The sequence below is a fragment of the Bufo gargarizans genome, chromosome 1, assembly GCF_014858855.1.
Source record: "Bufo gargarizans isolate SCDJY-AF-19 chromosome 1, ASM1485885v1, whole genome shotgun sequence".
NCBI classification, from domain to species: domain Eukaryota; kingdom Metazoa; phylum Chordata; class Amphibia; order Anura; family Bufonidae; genus Bufo; species Bufo gargarizans.
The window spans coordinates 580016184-580042901 of NC_058080.1; the positions used below are offsets into that span (position 1 = coordinate 580016184).

At 40.7% G+C, this 26718-nt stretch overlaps 1 protein-coding gene across 1 annotated transcript; it reads left to right on the forward strand.

The window, feature by feature from the left end:
• The first annotated feature begins 1360 nt into the window (after positions 1-1360).
• MYL2 (myosin light chain 2) lies at positions 1361-12691 on the forward strand. The gene is made up of 7 exons (XM_044290692.1): positions 1361-1468; positions 4959-5048; positions 7537-7612; positions 8079-8183; positions 10689-10767; positions 10852-10900; positions 12566-12691. The coding sequence occupies exons 1-7, from the start codon at positions 1466-1468 to the stop codon at positions 12665-12667; spliced, it is 504 nt and encodes a 167-aa protein (XP_044146627.1). The 5' UTR covers positions 1361-1465; the 3' UTR covers positions 12668-12691.
• Positions 12692-26718: the final 14027 nt, after the last annotated feature.

A 26718-nucleotide genomic window follows, 5' to 3' on the forward strand; every position in this document is an offset into this window, starting at 1 on the left:
GCATGTGAGCCAGTTTCTTTGTAGCGCTTGATGGTTTTTGTGACTGCACTTGGGGACACTTTCAAAGTTTTCCCAATTTTTCGGACTGACTGACCTTCATTTCTTAAAGTAATGATGGCCACTCGTTTTTTCTTTACTTAGCTGCTTTTTTTCTTGCCATAATACAAATTCTAACAGTCTATTCAGTAGGACTATTAGCTGTGTATCCACCTGACTTCTCCACAATGCAACTGATGGTCCCAACCCCATTTATAAGGCAAGACATCCCACTTATTAAACCTGACAGGGCACACCTGTGAAGTGAAAACCATTTCAGGTGACTACCTCTTGAAGCTCATCAAGAGAATGCCAAAAGTGTGCAAAGCAGTAATCAAAGCAAAAGGTGGCTACTTTGAAGAACCTAGAATATGACATATTTTCAGTTGTTTCACACTTTTTTGTTATGTATATAATTCCACATGTGTTAATTCATAGTTTTGATGCCTTCAGTGTGAATCTACAATTTTCATAGTCATGAAAATAAAGAAAACTCTTTGAATGAGAAGGTGTGTCCAAAGTTTTGATCTGTACTCTGTGTATGTATATATATATATATATATATATATATATACACACACACTCTTTTTCTTCTCTCTGCTTCCCTCTCTCTTCTTCTCCTTCTTTTCATTCTCCTATTTTAATTACTTCCTTAATTTGCACTTTGTGATTATAATTAATACGCCAGGTGGAACTGTAAAATGCTCTTATGTATGTCTGTCGATGAGATATACACACCAGGTGAATTGTAAAATGCACTTATGTATGTGCTTTCTGATGAGATATATATACACATCAGGTGGAATTGTAAAATCCACTTATGTGTCTTTTGATGAGGTATATGTACATCAGGTGGAATTGTGGAACACACTTTATATATGTCTTTTGATGAGATATATTTCTATCAAATGGAATTGTAAAATGCACATATGTATATGTCTTTTGATGAGAAATTAGTCCCCTGCTGGGGATAGCATGCTTCATTGTTATATTGAACCTTAAAACTCAATGCTTTACCCTGTAAAACCAGAGAAAAAGCAAATGGCAAAAAATAGGTAGCATGAAATAAAAAGTGCTGGCGTTCTGCCAACAGCGTAACATCGGCAGAAATTGTCATGAGCAGTGCTCTCGGCCATCTGCTGTGGCATTGTTGCTTTAAATATGATTGCATATAGGATGGAGCTGCAGAAGCATTGGGTTTCTGTAACCTTCAGATCTTCTTTGTCTCACATATCATCAGAGTGCACAACAATGTGACTGGTGACAAGGGAAAGGCTTGCATGAGGATGGGGCTACCCTCCACTGCCAAAAGTGGTCATGAGTTTATTTATATCTAGTATGGGGGCATATTTATTGTCTGACTGGACAAAGCTCACAGATCAGGTCCAGGAAGTTCACGGACAGGAACACCCCAAGTACCAGCTGAAGAATGGTGAGTAAAATGTGGAGCAGCAGCATTGTCTTTCATGGAGCCATGGTTCATGTATATTACACTGGGGTGGGATGTGAATTTACTACTGATGGTTTAGAAGAAAATCCATCCTTCTATTTATTTATATTTATTTTATGCACTTATATAGCGCTGACATATTCTGCAGCTTTACAGACATTAGCATCACACTGTCCCCAGTGGGGCTCACAATCTAAGGTCCCTATCAGTTGGAGTGTGGGTAAAAACCGGAGTGCCCGGAGAAAACCTACACAAACACGACTGGTATAGAAACGGTATTGTTTTTTAATAACTGGTATTTTCTATACCGTATGATATCACCCGTGTATGCCTAGATCAGGCATGCTCAACCTGCGGCCCCTCCAGCTGTTGCAAAACTACAACTCCCAGCATGCCCGAACTGCCTATAGCAGGGCATTGTGGGAGTTGTAATGTTACAATAGCTGGAGGGCCACAAGTTGAGCATGCCTGGGCTAGACCATTTCACTTGATTGGCTGCAAATCTTACTAATTGTCATAGTATACCTAAAGATTTATCCTTTACATTTTATCCCTTTTACTCTCCATATTTGTATTATTTAATACTTACTTTCTAATCATATCTGTTTTTAACAATCATTGCAGTATATCATAGATATATAACATGTCTATATGTGCCAATTTTAATGGTAATTATTAAATCAGTGATATCAACATGATCAGATATGATTCATAAGGCTTCACTTAATTGGACGAGCTTTATCATGTTGATGTCTGTTCGGCAATATCGTGTAATAAGAGTCCTTTAAAGGGGTTTGTCTAGTTTAGAATACCCATTTTAAAATACGTTATTGGGGAATCCTGTTCAAGACACTCATCTATCTGGAGGACTCAGCATGTCCAAGTACACTGACATACCCAATGATTTAAATGGGAAGTGTGTAATACAAAATTTCCCCTTCTGTGGCGTTGCAGGAAAATTAAACATATTTTAGAGGCAGGGGCGTAGCTTATGGGTCAGGGGCCCTGGTGCAAGAGTTCAGCTTGGGCCCCCTTCCGTCAGTGCTTTGCAGCCAGGGAAGCATAAACCCTTCATGCTGCCTTTGTGAAACTGCAAATTTTTCACCTAACCCCTTCCCTCCAGCCAGAGGTGTAATTTGACCAGCAATGTCTTCTTATGGTCTTCGGGCCCCCTCAGGATCCTGGGCCCGGTAGCAACTGATACCTCTGCACCCCCTATAGCTATGCCCCTGGATGCAGGTTTTCCCCCATAGATTACAGGGGGTCCGAGAATTGAACTACTATGCACACAAGAAGCCTTCTAACCACAGGATATGCCATGAATGTCCCTTCTGGGACCTTCTACTACATCCAGGGCCTTAGCCAGGAATGGAGAGGTGGCCATGCATGTTCGGCTCTCTCCATTCACTTCAGTAGCATTTCATAAAATAACCAGGTCGGCGTGCTCAGTTATTCTCTGAAGTGTTATTGAAGTTAATGGCGAAAACGGAACACGTGCGGTCACCACTCTATCCCTAGCTGAACACAATGGGACCCAGTTCTGGAGATAGGAGTGGATCTCAAAAGGTGGGATCCACACTTCTGTAAATACGCCATAAATGTCCCAGATAGGAATGCCCCTTTAACGTACGGCTTTCTCCAATGATACAAATAAAGGCTATTGGATAAAAGCCTGAGCTGGGAGTCATTGATGAGTTGTTCAGCAGTCATACTGTTTTTCTAACTTTTACAAATATGTGCCGCAACAGACGTCTGTCTTTTCAGTGATTTTCATTCTGTGTTTATTTATATGATTGTTAATAATTGTATATGGATGTCTGGCTATTACAGCGACCTATTGCATTATGTTGTGAATGCAGTTTTATATGGTGACACTTATACTTTATTTAGAAAATTTCTGCTTACATTATATAGAAAGAGCGGAGACGATTTATTCTCATGTGACTGTTAAAGCAGTTTCCTATTATTGATCTTTTTTATTTTACTTATTTTAAGGTAGTATTATTAAGTTATCATATAACGATTGATGTAATTAGCCTTTATCTGTCTGGTGCAGTGCAGACAAACGAGACCAAATGTCTGATTCATTATTATCGATTAAGCTAAATCTAGACATGGACACCAACATTTTAACCCTGAGCAATGTTCCAATAGTTTCCTTATTGGGATTCGTTTTCTAAACTGGGTCATTTTAATAAGTGCTGAGCTCAGAGACAGGGGCGTACACAGATCTCATCGATCCCCCATAGCAAAACTTAGTATGGGCCCCCACACCATGCCAAGTACACGTGCGTAAAACATTCCTAGACAACAGGGAACACAAAGTGCGACGCCCCAGACATGAATGAATTTACATTTTATTAAGAGGGAGAATTATTTATTACAAAATGTAATAAAATAAAAAAAAAAGCCATCCTCTGCTTCATCCACTTTATCCATGGAACAGGTGCTTCACAAATATGGTGCTCATTCTAAACACTTTTACACCACAGTCTTGAAGCCACCACTACGGGGGGCTCAGCACATAGGCATGTACTGTATACATTTAATGAATGCAATGGAAGCGGTAAAAATTCCCTTTGAGCTGAGCTCCACCTGGTGGCAGATGCATGAAAATGCAGTGTTTTCATGTTGAGGGGGAAGAAGGAATTCAGGTGTGGGCTCTCCCTCCTCCTGGGCCTCACTGCAGTCATGTGGTCTTCCACAGGTCAGATGAGTGGCTCCTCTCCAGCTTATCTCAGGTTAATAGACAGGGAGAGTCCTGATAATCAAGCTGTAGGAAACCAGAGTGAGCCGCCCAGTGCAAGCTTTTCCCTGAGCCCAGCACTTATTAAAACAACCGCCATTTCACACATCTTAGTAAATCCCACAAATCTAACCAATTTATTAAGAGGTGTAAGCCTTTTAATGCATTTATTGCATATTCTGCTGTCTGTGCACCAGAATCGGGATTGCCAAATGTCCAGAAATCTCTGGACAGTCTATAAAAATAGGGGAGTTTTCTCCTGTGTCCGTGATTTATTTGAGACTGGTGCTACTTGACTAGATTGTTTTGTTGGTAATTATCATCATTATACATCTCACAGTAAATGCTGGTAATGAGTATATTGAGCTACAGACCTGTATTACTTATAATCTTCATCATTCATTATGGTTTTCCAATTTGTCTGTAAAAAATGGTGGCTATCCGGGATTTTGGAATAAGTTTTCCAGAAAAAAGAAAAATTCTGTTAAATAATAACAGTCGAATTACTAGAGATTGCCTGGTCAATCTTTGATACTTATAGAGGCAAATAGCCATCTGCAGACAACGTCAGTTATATAATAACATAAAATCTTCATTTTTTCCATGTGGATGTAGCCTGTTGACTAAAATAAGATTTGATTTATTTTTTGCCAGAAACTAGCACAACACTATTAAAAATATACTGCGTTAAATGTTATTTCATACGTGTATCCCAATTCTCTCAAGTCTCCCAAGAAAGCAAAGAAGAGGGCAGAAGGAGCCAACTCCAATGTATTCTCCATGTTTGAGCAGACCCAGATTCAGGAATTTAAGGAGGTAAATGATATGTGTAGACAAATGGAATAGATGTATAGTATTTAGCAGCAACTTTTTGGGTGTACAAACTAATTTTTTTTTTGTTAAACTGTGTTACATTGTTAATACATTTAGCTCATTCTACAGCTCCTCTTAGGCTGAGTTCACACCAGCGTTCAGCCTTTCCGTTCTCCTGCTCCGTTCTAGGAGCAGGAGAATGGAGAGGACAGATTAGGCACATAACTGAGCCTACGGCCCCCATAGACTATAATGGGGTCCATTAGGTTTCCGCTCAGAGGAAGATTTTTGAATCGGAGACAAAAGTCCTGCATGCACAACTTTTGTCTCTGCTCCAAAATCATCTTCTGAGCGGAAACCTAACAGACCCCATTATAGTCTATGGGGTCCTTAGGTTCCGTTCAGCTCAGTTATGTGCCTAATCCGTCCTTTCCGTTCTCCTGCTCCTAAACGGAAAGGCTGAATGGTGATGTGAACTCAGCCTAAGTCATGCCCACATTTTTCACAAATGCTGATGTAGGTGTAAAAGGTGTCTAAAACTTGGATATAAAAATGGATATACAGACGTGGACAAAATTGTTGGTACCCTTTGGTCAATGAAAGAAAAAGTCACAATGGTCACAGAAATAACTTTAATCTGACAAAAGTAATAATAAATTAAAATTCTATAAATGTTAACCAATGAAAGTCAGACATTGTTTTTCAACCATGCTTCAACAGAATTATGTAAAAAAATAAACTCATGAAACAGGCATGGACAAAAATGATGGTACCCCTAGAAAACACAGAACATAATGTGACCAAAGGGACATGTTAATTCAAGGTGTGTCCACTAATTAGCATCACAGGTGTCTACAACCTTGTAATCAGCCATTGGGCCTATATATATGGCTCCAGGTAATCACTGTGTTGTTTGGTGATATGGTGTGTACCACACTCGACATGGACCAGAGGAAGCAAAGGAAAGAGCTGTCTCAAGAGATCAGAAAGAAAATTATAGACAAGCATGTTAAAGGTAAAGGCTATAAGACCATCTCCAAGCAACTAGATGTTCCTGTGAGTACAGTTGCACATATTATTCATAAGTTTAAGATCCATGGGACTGTAGCCAACCTCCCTGGACGTGGCCGCAGGAGGAAAATTGATGACAAATCTAAGAGACGGATAATCCGAATGGTAACAAAAGAGCCTAGAAAGACTTCTAAAGAGATTCAAGGTGAACTTCATGCTCAAGGAACATCAGTGTCAGATCGCACCATCCGTCGTTGTTTGAGCCAAAGTGGACTACATGGGAGACGACCAAGGAGGACACCATTGTTGAAAACGAATCATAAAAAAGCAAGACTGGAATATGCCAAACTACATGTTGACAAGCCACAAAGCTTCTGGGAGAATGTCCTGTGGACAGATGAGACAAAAATCGAAGTTTTTGCCAAGGCACATCAGCTGTATGTTCACAGACGAAAAAATGAAGCATATCAAGAAAAGAACACTGTCCCTACTGTGAAACATGGAGGAGGCTCTGTTATGTTCTGGGGCTGCTTTGCTGCGTCTGGCACAGGGTGTCTTGAATCTGTGCAGGGTACAATGAAATCTCAAGACTATCAAGGAATTCTAGAGAGAAATGTACTAGCCAGTGTCAGAAAGCTTGGTCTCAGTCGCAGGTCATGGGTCTTGCAACAGGACAATGACCCAAAACACACCGCTAAAAACACCCAAGAATGGCTAAGAGGAAAAAATTGGACTATTCTAAAGTGGCCTTCTATGAGCCCTGACCTCAATCCTATTGAGCATCTTTGGAAGGAGCTGAAACATGCAGTCTGGAAAAGGCACCCTTCAAACCGGACACAACTGGAGCAGTTTGCTCATGAGGAGTGGGCCAAAATACCTGCTGAGAGGTGCAGATGTCTCATTGACAGTTACAGGAAGCGTTTGATTGCAGTGATTGCCTCAAAAGGTTGCGCAACAAAATATTAAGTTAGGGGTACCATCATTTTTGTCCATGCCTGTTTCATGAGTTTATTTTTTTACATAATTCTGTTGAAGCATGGTTGAAAAACAATGTCTGACTTTCATTGGTTAACATTTATAGAATTTTAATTTATTATTACTTTTGTCAGATTAAAGTTATTTCTGTGACCATTGTGACTTTTTCTTTCATTGACCAAAGGGTACCAACAATTTTGTCCACGTCTGTACATTAGATATGAGATAGATAGATAGATATACTATATATAGATAATAGATGATTGATAGATATACTGTAGATAGATGATTGATAGATATACTGTAGATAATTGATTAATAGATAAATAGAAACTATAGATAGATACATATTGAATCAATTGATATTGGATATATAGATAAACTATAGATATATAGATAGATAATTGTGTATGGGATTGTCAGTGGTCAATTTAATCAAATATAGAAAAAAAAAATACCCTTACATTAAGAGTGACTGTTTTCCATCTTATTCTTCTGCATTGAGGCATTTACCATCATGGATCAGAATCGAGATGGGTTCATTGATAAAGAAGATCTCAGAGATACCTTTGCAGCTTTAGGTAATATGAGCTATGAATGTATATGTGTATGTGTATGTATTGTATTCTCCTAGGGCTCCTAAGTAGGCACAGGCCTCTACTACAGTGTGCGAGACGCCAGCAATATACCAGCAGTTTATGGAAATGATACTACAAGTTAATCCTTCATTATCACATCCTGGATATTCAGTTCATAAATGAGTTACCGTAAATGTCACACATACCACATGTTCACACATGAAACTGTAACACTACCCACATAATTGTGTAGGATCCACACGTCCTGATTGTCATTGGAGACCATACAGCTGTTATCAGAATTACCATTAGATAAAAATAGTCAGGTTATTTCTCTGGGGGAGTAACAGTCATTTATAGGGTGGACCTCTCCAGAGATCCATAATTCTCAGGCGCACAGACTTCTCACACTATCAGATAATACACTACTGATATATTACAGTACATACCTTCTTCTATGCCTTCAAAGGTCGTCTGAATGTAAAGAATGAAGAACTAGAAGAAATGTTAAAAGAAGCTCCGGGGCCAATCAATTTTACTGTGTTCTTAACAATGTTTGGAGAGAAGCTGAAAGGTTCGTACTTTATCATTTCTACCAAGACTCTTTAGTCGTACTAGATATACTGTATGTATCCAAGTGGGGTCGGACTGGCCATTGACCCTACAGGGAAATCACCCGGAGGGCTCATGCCCAGGGAGCTGCCCGAGCCCACCTCATGGCCATTGGCAAGGTACATAATGATCTGATGCTCTTAGCATGCATCAGGTACATATGGTCCTGGCCAATGGCCGTGTGTGCCTTCCTGGACTCAACCATATCACAGGCCTCAAGGTGGTTATACAGTTAAATACGATGGGCATCAGTATTTTGTGCTACACTGTGGTATTTGGTTCTGCAGGGGCGGTATTTTGTGCTGCACTATGGAATTGATGGCCCTGTCTTCATCCATTGTCCCTGCCTACTTGTGTTGCACCATCTTTTGTCAATTTGGACCCACCTACAGGGTCAATTTAAGTTCCCAGTCTGCCCCTGTATCCAAGTGTTATAGAGTACTAGCAAACAGAGCCATTACTAGAGAACTAGGAAACCTGCCAACATCCTTAGACACCTCCCCAGATATTTTGGCCACAACTCCAAGAACCACCTCCTTCCCTAATCTCGGAGATTGGGATCTACCTATTGTCCTTGTAACAGAAGCAACTGTTAGCCCTAATTACAGGAAAAATCAGCAATAAAACATGTAATGTTAAACTCTTTGACCTTATTTGGGGCATGATGTGCAAAATTAAAACAAATATAAAAATAAAAAAATTACTATAAAAAAAAATAGAAGCAGACTCATTTTTTTAATAACATTCTCTCAGGTATAAAAAAAATTGTATCACTTAAAAAAAACCATATTTGAATAGCTGAATGGGAAAAAAGTTATTCTTTTAAAACTAACATGCACTAAAAAAATGAGTCTGGGCATGACAGAGGTAAAATGACTTGGTCTTAAACTGGTTAAAGGACTTACTTATTGATGACCAATCCTTACTCTGTTCAGTTAGTTTTGCACTGGAACAAGGCCCCAGAACTAAACAGCTCCGTATACTGTATAGTGACCATTACTAGTTGATGCGGCACTGCTCCCATTCCCACTCACTTGAATGGGAACAGTGCTGCAATAACCAGGCATGGCTACTTCAAAGTATATTGACCCCAGCCAATCTGATATTGATGTCATATCCTAAAGACAAGTCGTCAATAAGTAAGTTCTTAAAAACCTCTTTAAGGCTATTTGCAGGTCGTTTTCACATTGCAGACCATATGGGCAACATGGCAGCTTAATGGTTAACAATCTGACTTTGCCACACTGGGGTCCTGGATTCAAATATGACCACTGGCAACATCTGCATGGATTTCCTCCGGGTACTCCGGTTTCCTCCCACACTCCTAAGGCAATTAAGATACTGAGCCCAGCTGGGGCTCACTGAGGAATATGGTGGCACTCAACGTATTTTCATTCCGTGTCCGTTCTGGTTTTTTTTTCCGGACCGCATACAGAACATTTCATTTCAATGGATCCGCAAAAAAAACGGAAGGTACTCCATGTGCATTCCGTTTCCGTATGTCTGTATTTCCGTTCCGCAAAAAAATAGAACATGTCCGCATTACAGACAAGGATAGTACTGTTTTATTAGGGGCCAGCTGTTCCGTTCTGCAAAATACAGAATGCACACGGATGTCATCCGTATTTTTTGTGGACCACAAAATACATAGCCGTATGCATGAGAAATAAATAATACAATAGAATACAGTATTAAAGTGGTCTTCTGGAATTTTAATACTGATGACCTATCCTCAGGATAAATCATCAATATCAGATCGACGGCGGTCTAACACCTGGCTTCCCCGCCAATCCGCTGGTTGAAGAGAAGGCCTTTGTCTGTGTGAGCGCCGCCTTCCCTTTATTGTTTACCTGCTCGCTGTTGACATCGTTGTGGTGAGCAGGTGTAATTACAAGCCATCCAATTCACTTGTATGGGACAGCTGTGTAGTATACACTTGAATAGGAAGAGCTGTCCCATAGAAGTGAATGGGGTGGCTTGTAGTTACATCTGTTCACCACTTCGCAGTCAACGACGAGCAGGTAAACAATGAAGGGAAGGGTACGCTTGCACGGAGCGTGGCCTTCTTTTCAACCAGCTGATCGGCAGCAGTAGCGGGTGGCGGACCCCCGCCGATTTGATGTTGATGACCTATCTTGAGGATAGGCCATCAATTTTAAAATACCAGAAAACCCCTTTAATTCGGACCAATCTACATTAAATGACCCATAGCTGTAGGTCTTCTTTGAGTATTGCCATTTGCCCTCTAGTTATGATTGAAAGCATATTGGCTCTTCCCACATTGCAGAATATCTTCACCTCCAACTCCATATAATTACTTTTAGAATGATGGCATGGTATAAGAGGCATCTATTGTGTCTAATAGAAAGATGTGCATCAACATTGTATATACTTTGTTTCTATGACATATTACTATTAATAAGGATAATGATGTCAATTGTGATTTAATATATGATTAAACTTACAGGAGCGGATCCAGAAGAAACAATTCTAAATGCTTTCAAGGTGTTTGACCCTGAAGGTAGTGGCCTTCTCAAATCAGACTAGTAAGTACAGGTGTCTGCAGAGATGCTGCACTGGGGTCTTCTTCTGCGCTGTCTTTAACTCATCTTTTTATGTCTTATTTTTAGCATAAGAGATATGCTTATGACTCAGGCTGAGAGGTTCTCCAGTGAAGAGGTACAATTTCCAGCTCATCTCCTGTACTTACATATGACAGCATAAACATGTTTTAGTATATTCATCCTATTTCAAGGTTATAAGAATGAGTATAATGGGTGTTAATAATGTCAGAATTTCTTGCTTGGTTTAACCCCATCATTATGTCATGTGGCTAGGGGTTACTCTAATAAAACAACCATTGTCCATATGCCCTATTAGATTATAAGGATCTCCTAAAGAGTTAACTACAGATGTTTCCTTTCTTACCTTTCCTCTTGGCTCAAGATACCACGAGATGAATGTCGCAAGATTAACATCTCTTACCAATCATCTAGGGCCAAGAAGAAAAGGAGATTTCCAAAGAGATCATATAAATGGGTGTCATGTACACCACATTTACATGCCGCCGAGTACATGTACAGGTACAACCACCCACAGCATCTCCTGGAGATAAAATACTGTTTGGCTGCTTGACCCACGGCGAACAGCAGGACACCCGCCAGTCTTCATTTAAAGAACTTGTCCAGCAGTGGAATATAATGTTGTTGAAGACAAAAGAGCCAACATAGCTATAGTGTAGAGAAGATAGGCCTTGAGAAAGTGTCAGAGGACGCAAAACATTTATTGGCCACGTGTTAGTTTGTCTTTCTTGTCCTTTTTTGCACATTTGGGATGTAATAGTAAAGTAGATTTTATACTGAAGAAGTGCCTTAGAATCCCTGTTCTTCATTTTGGATATACCAGTTAGGGTGAGTTCACATCACCGTTATGGAATCCGTTACTGTTTTCCGTTATAATGGAAAATAACAGAATCCATAAGACGGAAGTTAAAACGGAAGCCTTTTAAGAGGCATTCCGTTTCAATCCGTCATAATAGAAGTCTATGGGTAATCATAACGGATCAGTCTACTTTCTGTTTGCAAGATGGAAAACAAAGTCCTGTCCTCTTTAAAGCCACAATCCACATTAGACTACTGTTGGTGGAACTCACCGTTTACGTCAGGGCCCACTGACAATATAATGTGTATGGGGACCTCTTGACTCTTCCCCGACAGATAGTCAAGGAAGAAAAAGATAGGGCATGTTGAATTTCAGTTTTGTTTTACCAGAAGATACAACGTTGCAAAACGTGTTTGGCGGCAGCTTTCTCCTCTCTTCCCACTGAAAACACATACACACCCCGCCAAGCATGTAGAGGAGAGATAAGTAACCTGCAAAAACCTCACCATCCTACCAACATCAATAGCCCATGGAACATCTCTACATCCACATCCAAAAAAAAGAGCCAATGGGACTTAAAACATATAAAAATAGAGAGCCATCTCTTTATTAGTATATCAAAATAAATAATCGTTCAAAGGGAAGAAAGTAGAATAATATTTTTATAGTCCCATTGGCTCTTTTTTTTATGTGGATGTACAGGAGAGATAGCTCTCAGCCTAATAGTTCTTTGTCCAACAGCTGAAGGTGTATGCGCCACTACAGAGAATTCTCGATCTGGAGGATCCATTGTATGTGTTGCGTAGTCAGCCAATTCATTTCAGTGGGTGCCAGGATATGCCGAATTGCCGCTAGGAGTCAGAATAGGGGCACTTTTGGCAAAACTATTCCGTCACAATTTTTCCAGAAGTATCAATAGTAATATAACTTTCTTGACTTTCACTTTTTCTTTATCCATTAAAGGTTGACCAGATGTTCACAGCTTTCCCTCCTGATGTGACTGGAAACTTAAACTACAAAAACCTTGTGCATATCATCACCCATGGTGAAGAGAAAGAAGAATAAACATTAATCTTGACTTTTGCTTAACATCCTGCTGATATTTTTGTCTTTTTTTTATTACTCTGATAAACCGATATGACACAGGACAACATGAACAATCCATAGCATTTTATAACATTGCAGGCCTATGCTATTAACTAAGGAGCATCCTATCATCCTGACAATACATACTTAAAAAAATCAATACAAAGTAAACCTCTGTGTAACATGAAAATAAATTGTATTTCTATACCTATACCCTCTATATATTTCTAGGTCTGGATCTGGATTTTACATTTTAATGGCATTTTGTCAGTATTCTTCAGAAAACCGTTCAATAAGAAAACATCCCTCCTATTCAGTAACATAACTGTTATCAGTGCCAGAGCTATAGAGGGTTGCGATCAGGCATCAAAGCGGGTGTGTGTGTGGGGAAGGGGGGGGGGGGTCGGGGGATTGGACATACTGTACATCCAGTACATCACTGTGTCTGCCAGGCTGCTATGCCTGAAGGAATAATTTGGCCGGGACAATAACCATTAGGTCAGTTTCAGACAACAGTGTTCACTGGGTGTAGGAGCTAGAATTCCTGTAGTAAACTCTGCTCCTTTGACCGGACCGCATTGCATTATAATGATTTATAATACTGTGCGTCTCTGCCCGAACTCACCTCTAATTAATTGTACTCACATAATGCCGTCAGTACAAATGATTACAGTTGAGGTTGGGCAGAGACACACAGCATTATAAATCATTATAATGCAGTGCGGTCCGGTCAAAGGAGAAGAGTTAATTACAGGAAATCATACTCCTACACATAGTGAACACACTCATCTGCAAAACTGGCCTCAGTCTGCGGTATTCTACACAATATTTTTATGTTGTTATGGCTATTAGTAGTATGGATGTACAGTTAGGTCCAGAAAAATGTGTACAGTGACACAATCTTCATGATTTGGGTTCGGCATGCCACCACATTGGATTTTAAATGAAACAACTGAGATCCAATTGAAGTGTAGACTTTCAGGTTCAATTCAAGGGGTAGAAAAAAATATCCCATGAAAAGTTTAGGAATTGCAACCATTTTTCTACAAAGCCTCCTTATTTCAGGAGCACAAAAGTAATTGGACAAATTAACATTACCATAAGTAAAATGTTCATTTTAATACTTTGTAGAGAATCCTTTGCAGACAATGTGCCAGATTTATCATTAGCTCGAGTGAAAAAGTCGCAAATAAATGCGCAATCGCTAAAACTGCGCAAAAATTAGCTCTCTGCACTATGCTCGACAGTTTTCTGAAAGTGGGCGTTTTCTTTTGTAAATTCATCTCTAGACAGATTTACTAAAAAATAGCGAAATTTAACTCCAGTGAGGACCATGCTTATCTTATGCAACTTTTTATTGAAACATGCGACTTTTTCGTAAAGACGCGTGACTTTTGTAAAGCCTCTTACTGACGGATCAACTGCTACCGTGAAACCACATTTATCACAGTCTTAAAGGGACGATCATAAATCTGACTTGGCTAAAACTGACTTTAGCCATATGTGAAAGTGGAGTGAGCTGTCAGAGTCATGATAAATCTGGCCCTGTGTTTCTTCCTTTGCAATGCTTTGCCAGGTCTTTACTGCAGCTGTCTTCAGTTGTTGCTGGTTTGTGTTTACATTTTGTCTTAAGCAAGTGAAATACATGTTCGATTGAGTTGAAATCTAGTGATTTACTCGGCCTCTGCAGAATATCTCACTTATTTGCCTTAGAAAACTCATGGGTTGCTTTTACATTATGTTTTGATCATTGTCCATCTGTACTGCGCCGTCCATTCAACCTTGCTGCATTTGGTCGAATCTGAGCAGATTTTTTCAGGCCATAATGATGGTCTGTTTCACTTCTATTAAAAGCTCCTTTGACCGCATGTTGTAGGTTCACAGCAACAGCTTCCAAAATGCCACACCTGGAATCAACTCCAGACCTTTTACCTGCTTAAAGGGGTTCTTCAGTTTGTTTAAACTGATGATCTATCCTATGGATAGATCATCAGCATCTGATCAGCAGGGCCGCGGCGCAAATGGAGTGCCGCTGCCTTCTCAAACAGCTGATCGGCGGTGGTCCCGGGGTTTGGACCCCCACCGATCAGATGCTGATGATCTATCCAAAGTAATTCCTATACCCTTCCTCCTATTAGGATGTGAATACCCTCAAATTAAAGAGTCTGTACTGTAATCCCATATTGATTACATAACTGTAACTTGAATACATTTTGGTAAACCGCTAAAATGCCAAAACTTATGTCACTGTCCAAATATTTATGGACCTAACTGTATATCTGTTATATGCTTGTCTTAAATACAGCAGCATATTTAGCTGACAGATCTGCTTTAAAGGGGTCATCATTCACCCAAAATAAAAAGTTTGTATGGATAGGAGCTCATGAATATTCAGGACTCATCATTATGCACCAGATTTTGGCAAAACGGGTCAATTAAAGAAAGTGACCCAACATTTTTCTAAGGGGATCTGTCACTTGTTTATGTTGCCCTTAGTTAGATCATCATAAAACTAGTAACAGATTCCCTTTAACCCATAGGATACCAGCACCATACATGTACGGTGTTGGAAACAGGGTCCCAAATCCCAGTACCGTACAGCTAAGGCGCTCTGATTGGGCAGGCAGAGGAGCTGCACCCACCCGATCAGCTGCAGGGGTCCAGCATTCACTGATAGCCAGACCCCTGCTGTATTGGTTAAAACACAGATGAATTAACCCTTGCACTGTAAAAAATAAAAATAAATAGAAAAAATAAATAAAGGGAAAATATCACGATTCACCCCGCCAGGTGAACGCTGTAAAAAAAATAATAAATAAAAACAGTGCCAAAACAGCCATTTTCTGGTCACCTTGCCTCACAAAAAGTGTAATACCAAGTGATCAAAAAGGCGTATTTAGCCCAAAATGGTACCAATCACACCATCATCTGATCCCGCAAAAAATATGGGTTTCAGAAAATGGCAACACAAAAACAAGATTTTATTCTGTTTAAAAAGGTTTTCACTGTGTTAAAACATAACAAAAAATTATAGATATATTAGGTATCGCCGCATCTGTGACAACCTGCTCTATAAAAATATCCCATTATATGTGCCCTCAGGTGAATGCTGTAAAAAAAAAAAATATTATGCCTCACAAAAAGTGGAATACCAAGCGATCAAAAAGTCTTATGTACCCCAAAATGGTACCAATGGAAACATCACCATATCCCACAAAAAATGAACTCCCCACCTAAGACAATCACTTAAAAAATAAAAACCAATGGCACCTGTAAACCAATCCATCAAAATCTGAGCTGCAAAAGCCATATAGCGCTCCTTCCGTTCTAAGTCCTGCCGTGTGCCCCCGCAGCAGTTTACCACTACATATGGGGTGTTGCCGTATTCAGGAGAAAATGGGTAACAAATTATGGGGTGCTTTTTCTCCAGTTACCCCTTGTGAAAATGGAAAATTTGGGGCTAAAGCAACATTTTCTTGGAAGAAATGAAACTTTTCATTTTCACAGCAAATTCTGTAAAATGCTTAGGGAGTCAAAGTGCTCAGTATCCCCCTTAATATATTCTTTAAGGGGTGTAAGTTTACAAAATGGGGTCACTTTTTGAGGGTTTCCACTGTAGGGGTACGTCAGGGTCTCTTCAAATACAGAATGGTGCCTAAAAACCATTATAGCAAAATCTGCCTCCAAAATCCATATGGCGCTCCTTTCCTTCTGACCACTGCCACGTGCCCATAGGGCAGTCTACCTCCACATATGGAGTATTTCTGTAAACTGCAGAATCAGAGTAATAGGTTTGAGGTTTATTTTGCTGTTAACCCTTGCTGTGTTGCAAGAGAAAATTGAGTAACATAAAAAAATCTACCAAATAAGTTTTTAAATTTCACCTCCATTTTCCTTTAATTATTGTGGAACACCTCAAGGGTTAACAAAGTTTGTAACATCAGTTTTGAATAATTTGAGGGGTGTACTTTCTAAAATGGGGCAAAAATGGGCAACAAGGAGGGGAGAGGCGCTCATAGGGTGATATGCAGGTTAAAAAGAGGATCGTTTAGGATAAATAAGCTTACCTTGCATGGTTGTGCAAACGTAGGCACAACCCTAGTGTACACAAGTGGTAGTTGAAGGTCAGTGCTACCAGTGTTGGCTAATCCTCGCTTGGATGGGTTGCCAGCCGCTGAGAGGTAATATTGGAAAGGATGGGGCCCGCATGGAGATCCACACCCTCAGTGAAGACATTCGGCGTAACTGAACGACCAGGTGTTATTCAAGGATGAAAACGCATTTCGGAGCATATAAAACTCCTTTTTCAAGTCTAAAAAACTTATGTATGTATATACGCATTTAAAAGGAAAAAACAAAAGTGCATATACAAAGAACTAATAACAAAAAACAAATGTATCTAGAGGAAATTCCTCATCATAAAGCTAGCAGTATCAAAATAAATAAATTCTAATAAATAAGAAAATGAGATTAGCACTCGAGCCAATACGCAATAAGAATGCATAAATAAATAAAAATTTATATAAATTACTACATTGAAAAGATTAAAGAAATTATAGTGATTAGTTGCAGAGTGAAAATATATAAATGAATATATATATATATATATATATATATACACACACACACAGTACAGACCAAAGGTTTGGACACACCTTCTCATTCAAAGAGTTTTCTTTATTTTCATTACTATGGAAATTGTAGATTCACACTGAAGGCATCAAAACTATGAATTAACACATGTGGAATTATATACTTATCAAAAAAGTATGAAACAACTGAAAATATGTCATATTCTAGGTTCTTCAAAGTAGCCACCTTTTGCTTTGATTACTGCTTTGCACACTCTTGGCATTCTCTTTTTTTTATATAACCTTTATTCTTTTCTTTTTTAAGACATAAAATCTTTCATCACATCAATAACATCAATTCCATATTACTACTATAAAAAATATTATGAAATATCACCTTATCCGACATTCTGACCCCCATTCTCTTTAAGATCTTAGGAGAACGGTGTAATCTATGTACTATAAAGAACTGTGATATTTTGTGTGAACCCCTATCTGACACCATTGGATAGTTTCTTAGGGCATCTTGCCATTTCTCATCAGAAAAAAAAGGTTGAAGTTCTTCTTCCCATTTTTTTTTTGAGCCAATATTATAGTCCGTTCTCTCTTTCCTTCCATCAATATCCTATATCTTTTTTTTGTTATACCACTTTTTTCTCTACTCTCAGTAAATTTATCTATTAGATCTGATTGTTCCTTTCTGTATTTGTCCAGATTTGCCCCTGTCCTTAACGTGTTCCTAAACTGGAAATATTTATAAATATCCTTTTGAGGGATCCCAAACTCCCTAACCAGTGTATTAAAGTCCTTCAGTTTATCATCTTCAATTACTTGAGATAAGTATTTTATCCCCTTTTTTCCCCAATTAATATAACTCTTAAGTGTTTGTAACTCTTTTAAATGTAAGTTTTTCCAAATGGGTGTATATTTAAGAAAACCTTTTATCCCAAGTAGTTTTTTAATCTGCCCCCAAATGTGATCCATTGTGTTCATAATACTATTTCCTATATTATTTTTGTCCAGTGTACCCGATTCCATTATCTCTAAATGATTTAATTCCCCTCCCCAACCCATTTTATTTAATATATGTCTCCCCACTAAACTATTCAAACTATCTCTTATCTGACTATATTGTGTTATCAAATAGTACAAAAACCAGTTAGGAACCGCCAACCCACCCTCTCTCACTGGGAGCTGGAGCACTTCCTTTTTTATCCTGGGGATAGAGCCCTTCCATATAAATTCCCCCATTAGGCAGTCCAGTAACTTAAATGTCTTCTGCGGGAGTCTTATTGGGGCGTTTTGTAACACATACAGTACCTTCGGTAGAAAGATCATTTTTATTAAATTTACCCGACCTTGAATAGAGAGTGGTAGTCTTTTCCAGATATGTATTTTAATTCTGAGTTCTTTTATTACCGGGAGTACGTTTAGTTTTTCATAATCATCTATATATTACCAGAAAATTGTATACCCAAATATTTAAAACTCTCGTGTTTCTCAAGTACTTGAACTCTTAAGTCTCTCCCTAGCTGCCCCTCCCCCAATACCATCATGTGAGATTTCGCCCAGTTAATATTTAATCCAGAAAAAAAGCCAAAGTTATCTATTTTATCTAATACTCTACTAAACTGATCCCCTGTGTTATGCATAAATAACAAAATATCATCGGCATACATTAATAGTTTTTCGTCTCCTCCCGAATATTGAAAACCTTTTATCTCCCTATCATTTCTTATTATGTTTGCAAGAGGCTCAATTGCTATAGCAAATAATAATGGGGAAAGAGGGCATCCCTGCCTGGTGCACCGATAGAGGGCAAGAGGCAGGGACAAACTCCCATCCACCATTACTCTAGCCCTTGGGTTGGAATATATTAGCGGAATCCATTTTATAAATCCATCCCCTATACCAACCCTTTTTAACCACCTCAGCCCCGCTAGGTGAAACCCCCTTCATGACCAGAGCACTTTTTACACTTCGGCACTACACTCCTTTCACCGTTTATCGCTCGGTCATGCAACTTACCACCCAAATGAATTTTACCTCCTTTTCTTCTCACTAATGGAGCTTTCATTTGGTGGTATTTTATTGCTGCTGACATTTTTACTTTTTTTGTTATTAATCAAAATGTAACGATTTTTTTGCAAAAAAATGACATTTTTCACTTTCAGCTGTAAAATTTTGCAAAAAAAAAATGACATCCATATATAAATTTTTCGCCAAATTTATTGTTCTACATGTCTTCGATAAAAAAAAATGTTTGGGCAAAAAAAAAATGGTTACAAAAATGTGAATTTCCGCTTTTTGAAACAGCTCTGACTTTCTGAGCACCTGTCATGATTCCTGAGGTTCTACAATGCCCAAACAGTAGAAAAACCCCACAAATGACCCCATTTCGGAAAGTAGACACCCTAAGGTATTCGCTGATGGGCATAGTGAGTTCATAGAACTTTTTATTTTTTGTCACAAGTTAGCGGAAAATGATGATGATTTTTTATTTTTATTTTTTCTTACAAAGTCTCATATTCCACTAACTTGCGACAAAAAATAAAAAATTCTAGGAACTCACCATGCCCCTCACAGAATACCTTGTCTTCTTTCCAAAATGGGGTCACTTGTGGGGTAGTTATACTGCCCTGGCAATTTAGGGGCCCAAATGTGTGAGAAGAACTTTGCAATCAAAATGTGTAAAAAATGACCGGTGAAATACGAAAGGTGCACTTTGGAATATGTGCCCCTTTGCCCACCTTGGCATCAAAAAAGTGTCACACATCTGGTATCGCCGTACTCAGGAGAAGTTGGGGAATGTGTTTTGGGGTGTCATTTTACATATACCCATGCTGGGTGAGAGAAATATCCTGGCAAAAGACAACTTTTCCAATTTTTTTTATACAAAGTTGGCATTTGATCAAGATGTTTATCTCACCCAGCATGGGTATATGTAAAATGACACCCCAAAACACATTGCCCAACTTCTCCTGAGTACGGCGATACCAGATGTGTGACACTTTTTTGCAGCCTAGATGCGCAAAGGTGCCCAAATTCCTTTTAGGAGGGCATTTTTAGACATTTGGATCCCAGACTTCTTCTCACGCTTTAGGGCCCCTAAAAAGCCAGGGCAGTATAAATACCCCACATGTGACCCCACTTTGGAAAGAAGACACCCCAAGGTATCCAATGAGGGGCCTGGCAAGTTCATAGAAATTTTATTTTTTTTGCATAAGTTAGCGGAAATTGATTTATTTTTTTTTTTTTCTCACAAAGTCTCACTTTCCGCTAACTTAGGACAAAAATTTAAATCTTTCATGGACTCAATATGCCCCTCAGCAAATACCTTGGGGTGTCTTCTTTCCAAAATGGGGTCAGTTGTGGGGTGTTTGTACTGCCCTGGCATTTGAGGGTCTCCGCAATCATTACATGTATGGCCAGCATTAGGAGTTTCTGCTATCCTCCTTATATTGAGCATACAGGTAATGAGATTTTTTTTTCCGTTCAGCCTCTGGGCTGAAAGAAAAAAATGAACGGCACAGATTTCTTCATTCGCATCGATCAATGTGGATGAAAAAATCTCTGCCAAAAAAAATATAAAAAATGGAGGGGAAAGGCGTCTGCCAGGACATAGGAGCTCCGCCCTACATCCATACCCACTTAGCTCGTATGCCCTGGCAAACCAGATTTCTCCATTCACATCAATCGATGTGGATGAATAAATCATTGCCGGGATTTTTTATTTATTTTTTTATATATATATACAAAGTGTTTGCCAAAGCATAGGAACGCCGCCTCCTCCTCAGCTCGTATGCCTTGGCAAACGTATCTGTCACTGCAGAGGAGAAAATCCCGTCTTGCAGCGCCGCATACACCGACTTGCGTGTAATCTGACAGCAGCGCAATGCTTCTGTCAGAATGCACATCGGTGCTGCAGCTAGTCAATCGGTTGGTCCACCTGGAAGGTAAAAAAAGAAGAAAAAAAAAGAAAAAACCAGGCCGCAACGCAATAACTTTGCAACAGAACATATAAACTTTAACTTTTTTAACTGAACATTAACCTTTTTGCTTACTGGTGTTTTTTTTTTTTTGTTTTTTTTTTTGGTTTTTACCTTTATAGAACAAACCTCTCCTTCCCCATGGGTCAATATGCAAAGCGCAAATCGCCCAAAGATGTGGCGAAGTGGGTTATGCACTTTGTCCCATGTGAAAGGAGACGTTTGCAGCAGCAGTGAGTGAATGGGCCCTAATAGCCCTGTGTGCCTGTCCTGGTGAGATGATCCCTATGCTAATAGTGTACCTGTGAGTGGTACTTCTGGAAACACTCTCCAAAGCATAGGGCAGGGTGGTCAGGACAGTCAGGACAGAAATAGCGGGTGTCACGCCTTATTCCACTCCTGCTACAGACTCGACATCTTTTTCGGGGTGACTGTTGGGTTGAGGTACCAGGAACGACATTGGGGAAATGTCGCTCGTGTAGACGGCTAACTACACTGGTGGTTGGGGCCACGGAACCTCCTGGATACAGGAGGTTCTCGATGATCTCTTCCTGAAATTTGAGGAAGGATCCAGTTCTCCCAGCCTTACTGTAGAGAACAAAACTATTGTACAAAGCCAATTGAATTAAATATACAGACACCTTCTTATACCAGCGTCTGGTGCGTCGGGAAACTAAATACGGAGACAACATCTGGTCATTGAAGTCCACCCCTCCCATGAGCAAATTATAGTCGTGGACTGAGAGGGGCCTTTCAATGACACGGGTTGCTCGCTCAATTTGTATTGTCGTGTCTGCGTGAATGGAGGAGAGCATGTAAACGTCACGCTTGTCTCTCCATTTCACCGCGAGCAGTTCTTCGTTACACAGTGCGGCCCTCTGCCCCCTTGCAAGACGGGTGGTAACGAGCCGTTGGGGGAAGCCCGCGCGACTAGTTCGCGCGGTACCACAGGCGCCAATCCGTTCTAGAAACAAATGCCTAAAGAGGGCCACACTTGTGTAAAAATTGTCCACATAAAGATGGTACCCCTTGCCGAATAAGGGTGACACCAAGTCCCAAACTGTCTTCCCACTGCTCCCCAGGTAGTCAGGGCAACCGACCGGCTCCAGGGTCTGATCTTTTCCCTCATAGACACGAAATTTGTGGGTATAGCCTGTGGCCCTTTCACAGAGCTTATACAATTTGACCCCATACCGGGCGTGCTTGCTTGGGATGTATTGTTTGAAGCCAAGGCGCCCGGTAAAATGTATCAGGGACTCGTCTATGCAGATGTTTTGCTCTGGGGTATAAATATCTGCAAATTTCTGGTTGAAATGGTCTATGAGGGGCCGAATTTTGTGGAGCCGGTCAAAAGCAGGGTGGCCCCTGGGACGGGAGGCGGTGTTGTCACTAAAGTGCAGGAACCGCAGGATGGCCTCAAAACGTGCCCTGGACATAGCAGCAGAGAACATGGGCATGTGATGAATCGGGTTCGTGGACCAATATGACCGCAATTCATGCTTTTTTGTCAGGCCCATGTTGAGGAGGAGGCCCAGAAAAGTTTTAAGTTCGGAAACTTGGACTGGTTTCCACCGGAAAGGCTGGGCATGAAAGCTTCCCGGGTTAGCGGTGATAAATTGTGTGGCATACCTGTTTGTTTCGGCCACAACTATGTCTAAAAGCTCCGCAGTCAAGAACAGCTCAAAAAATCCCAGGGCCGAACCGATCTGAGCTGTCTCAACCCGAACTCCAGACTGGGCAGTGAAAGGGAAAACTACAGGTGCGGCTGAAGTTGGGGACTGCCAATCAGGGTTTGCCAGCACCTCTGGGATTCTAGGGGCTCTACGGGCACGTCTTTGCGGTGGCTGCGACGGGGTCACTACTGCACGTGCCACCGTACCAGCTTCAACTGCCCTTCTGGTGCTCGCTACTTCACCAGGTTGTACTGCAGTGCTGGTACTAGGTCCAGGGAGGGCTGGGCTGCTGGTGTATGCCTCACCACGTAATCCGACAGCACCAGCCCCACTCTGCTGCTCTTGAAGCGGATCCTGCGCAACCTGCGGTCTAGCGACACGGGGCCGGGTACGCCTGGTGGTATCAGGGACCTCAGCCTCCTCGTCCGAACTTTGGGTCAGAGAGCCACTGCTTTCTACAGGTTCGTATTCTGACCCGCTGGATTCATCAGATGAGGGTTCCCACTCCTCATCCGACTGGGTCAGAAGCCTGTAAGCCTCTTCAGAAGAATACCCCCTGTTAGACATGTGGGCAACTAAATTTAGGGGTATTCCCTGAGACTACCCAAGAAAAAAAAAGCAAGCCTGTCTTACAAAGGGGAGGCTAGCGAAGTACCGGAGGCCGCTGCGGTTGATAAAAAATATCAAAACTGATTTTTTTATCGCCGCAGTGCGTGTAAAGTGAATGTGCAGTGATCAAAAAAAAATTTTTTTTGGTCACTGCGGTGGGGCGGGTGTGGGCGAACGCACGTGTGGGCGACCGATCAGGCCTGATCGGGCAAACACTGCGTTTTGGGTGGAGGGCGAACTAAAGTGACACTAGTACTATTATAGATCTGACCGTGATCAGTTTTGATCACTTCCAGATACTATAAAAGTACAAATGCTGATTAGCGATACGCTAATCAGCGAATAACGGACTGCGGTGCGGTGGGCTGGGCGCTAACTGATCGCTAACTACCTAACCAAGGGACCTAAACTATACCTAAAACCTAACGGTCAATAACAGTGAAAAAAAAAAGTGACAGTTTACACTGATCACTTTTTTCTTTTCACTTGTGATTGACAGGGGTGATCAAAGGGTTAATTGGGGTTCAGGGGGGTGATCTGGGGCTAAAGTGTGCTGTTTGGTGTACTCACTGTGAAGCCTGCTCCTCTGCTGGATCCAACCGACGAAAAGAACCAGCAGAGGAGCAGGCAGCCATATAACAGATCATATTTACAAATATGATCTGATATATGGCTCTGTGATTGGATTTTTTAAAAATCAGCAACCTGCCAGCCACGATCATTGGCTGGCAGGTTGCTGACGAAATGGTCCTGAACGAAATGCCGGCGCGAACTGCGCACGCATACTCGCGTCATCTCGCGTCTCGCGAGATGACGCGTATATGCGTGACTGTGCGCAGCGCTGCCACCTCCGGACCGCACATCTGCGTTAGGCGGTCCGGAGGTGGTTAAGACTGCCCATAAATACTCCCATTCGATACAATCAAAAGCCTTTTGGGCATCCAATGAAAGTATTGCTTTGTCACCTGGTTCTGTACGATTAGCCTCAATATTCAAGTACAACCTTCTTATATTTGAATATATTGTTCTACCTGGTATAAAACCGGTCTGATCTTCGTGAATTACGCCTTTAATCACCTTGGAGAGCCTCCCTGCCAAGACCTTTGCCAGGATTTTAACATCTGTGTTCAGCAAGGATATTGGTCTATAGGAACCAGGGTCTAATGGTTCTTTACCTTTTTTTGGGATAAATGTAATAATTGCCTCTTTCATGGAATCTGGTAACTCCCCTATCCTTTGCGCCTCCTTCAATGTTGTTATTAATTCCGGTATTAAAACCCGAGCAAAGGTCTTATATATTTCAAAAGGAAGGCCGTCACACCCAGGTGTTTTTGCGGGTTTTACATTACCCAAAACTTCGTAAATTTCAACAATTGATATTTCTCTATCCAAATATTCCTTTTGGGCCTGGGATATCTTTCTCCAGGCAACCTGATCGAGATATAAATCAAGATCTAGACTTGAATATCGGGCCCTAGTTGCATATAGTTCCTGGAAATACTCCTTAAAAAACTTTTTAACGCCTTCCGAGGAAGTAATTATTCTATCGTTGTTATCTCTAATTGCCCCCATCCAAGATTTACTTCTTTGATTTTTTACGATTCCTGCCAAAATGTTTCCTACTTTCTCTCCCTCTGATGCCAATCTAAACCCTTGGAAGAACAGTTCTTTCCTACTTTTCTCGAGTTGGTATATTTTTAATTTTTCCTGTTCTTCCTCCCATTCCTTCCTTTTTCTCATTCTCTTGATGAGCTTCAAGAGGTAGTCAACTGAAATGGTCTTCCAACAGTCTTGAAGGAGTTCCCAGAGATGCTTAGTACTTGTTGGCTCTTTTGCCTTCACTCTGCGGTCCAGCTCACCCCAAACCATCTCGATTGGGTTCAGGTCCGGTGACTGTGGAGGCCAGGTCATCTGGCGCAGCACCTCATCACTCCCCTTCATGGTCAAATAGCCCTTACGCAGCTTGGAGGTGTGTTTGGGGTCATTGTCCTGTTGAAAAATAAATGATGGTCCAACTAAACGCAAACTGGATGGAATAGCATGCCGCTGCAAGATGATGTGGTAGCCATGCTGGTTCAGTATGCCTTTAATTTTGAATAAATCCCCAAGAGTGTCACCAGCAGAGCACCCCCACACCATCACACCTTCTCCTCCATGCTTCAAAGTGGGAACCAGGCATGTAGAGTCCACCCGTTCACCTTTTCTGCGTCGCACAAAGACACGGTGGTTGGAACCAAAGATCTCAAATTTGGACTCATCAGACCAAAGCAGAGATTTCCACTGGTCTAATGTCCATTCCTTGTGTTCTTTAGCCCAAACAAGTCTCTTCTGCTTGTTGCCTGTCCTTAGCAGTGGTTTCCTAGCAGATATTCTACCATGAAGGCCTGATTCACACAGTCTCCTCTTAACAGTTGTTCTAGAGATGTGTCTGCTGCTAGAACTCTGTGTGGCATTGACCTGGTCTCTAATCTGAGCTGCTGTTAACCTGCGATTTCTGAGGCTGGTGACTCGGATGACTCATATTTTCAGTTGTTTCACACTTTTTTGTTATGTATATAATTCCACATGTGTTAATTCATAGTTTTGATGCCTTCAGTGTGAATCTACAATTTTCATAGTCATGAAAATAAAGAAAACTATTTGAATCAGAAGGTGTGTCCACACTTTTGGTCTGTACTGTGTATATATATATATCTACACACACTCACCTAAAAAATTATTAGGAACACCATACTAATATAGTGTTGGACCCCCCTTTTGCCTTCAGAACTGCCTTAATTCTACGTGGCATTGATTCAACAAGTTGCTGATAGCATTCTTTAGAAATGTTGGCCCATATTGATAGGACAGCATCTTGCAGTTGATGGAGATTTGAGGGATGCACATCCAGGGCACGAAGCTCCCGTTCCACCACATCCCAAAAATGCTCTATTTGGTTGAGATCTGGTGACTGTGGGGCAATTTTAGTACAGTGAACTCATTGTCATGTTCAAGAAACCAATTTGAAATGATTCAAGCTTTGTGACATGGTGCATTATCCTGCTGGAAGTAGCCATCAGAGGATTGGTACATGGTGGTCATGAAAGGATGGACATGGTCAGAAACAATGCTCAGGTAGCTCGTGGCATTTAAACGATGGCCAATTGTCACTAAGGGGCCTAAAGTGTGTCCAGAAAACATCCCCCACA

Bases quoted from the DNA above. Each gene is read 5' to 3' on its own strand.
- MYL2 (XM_044290692.1), top strand. The intron at 5,049-7,536 runs GTAAATGATATG...TTCTGCATTGAG, and splicing joins AGATTCAGGAATTTAAGGAG to GCATTTACCATCATGGATCA. The intron at 10,901-12,565 runs GTACAATTTCCA...TATCCATTAAAG, and splicing joins AGAGGTTCTCCAGTGAAGAG to GTTGACCAGATGTTCACAGC.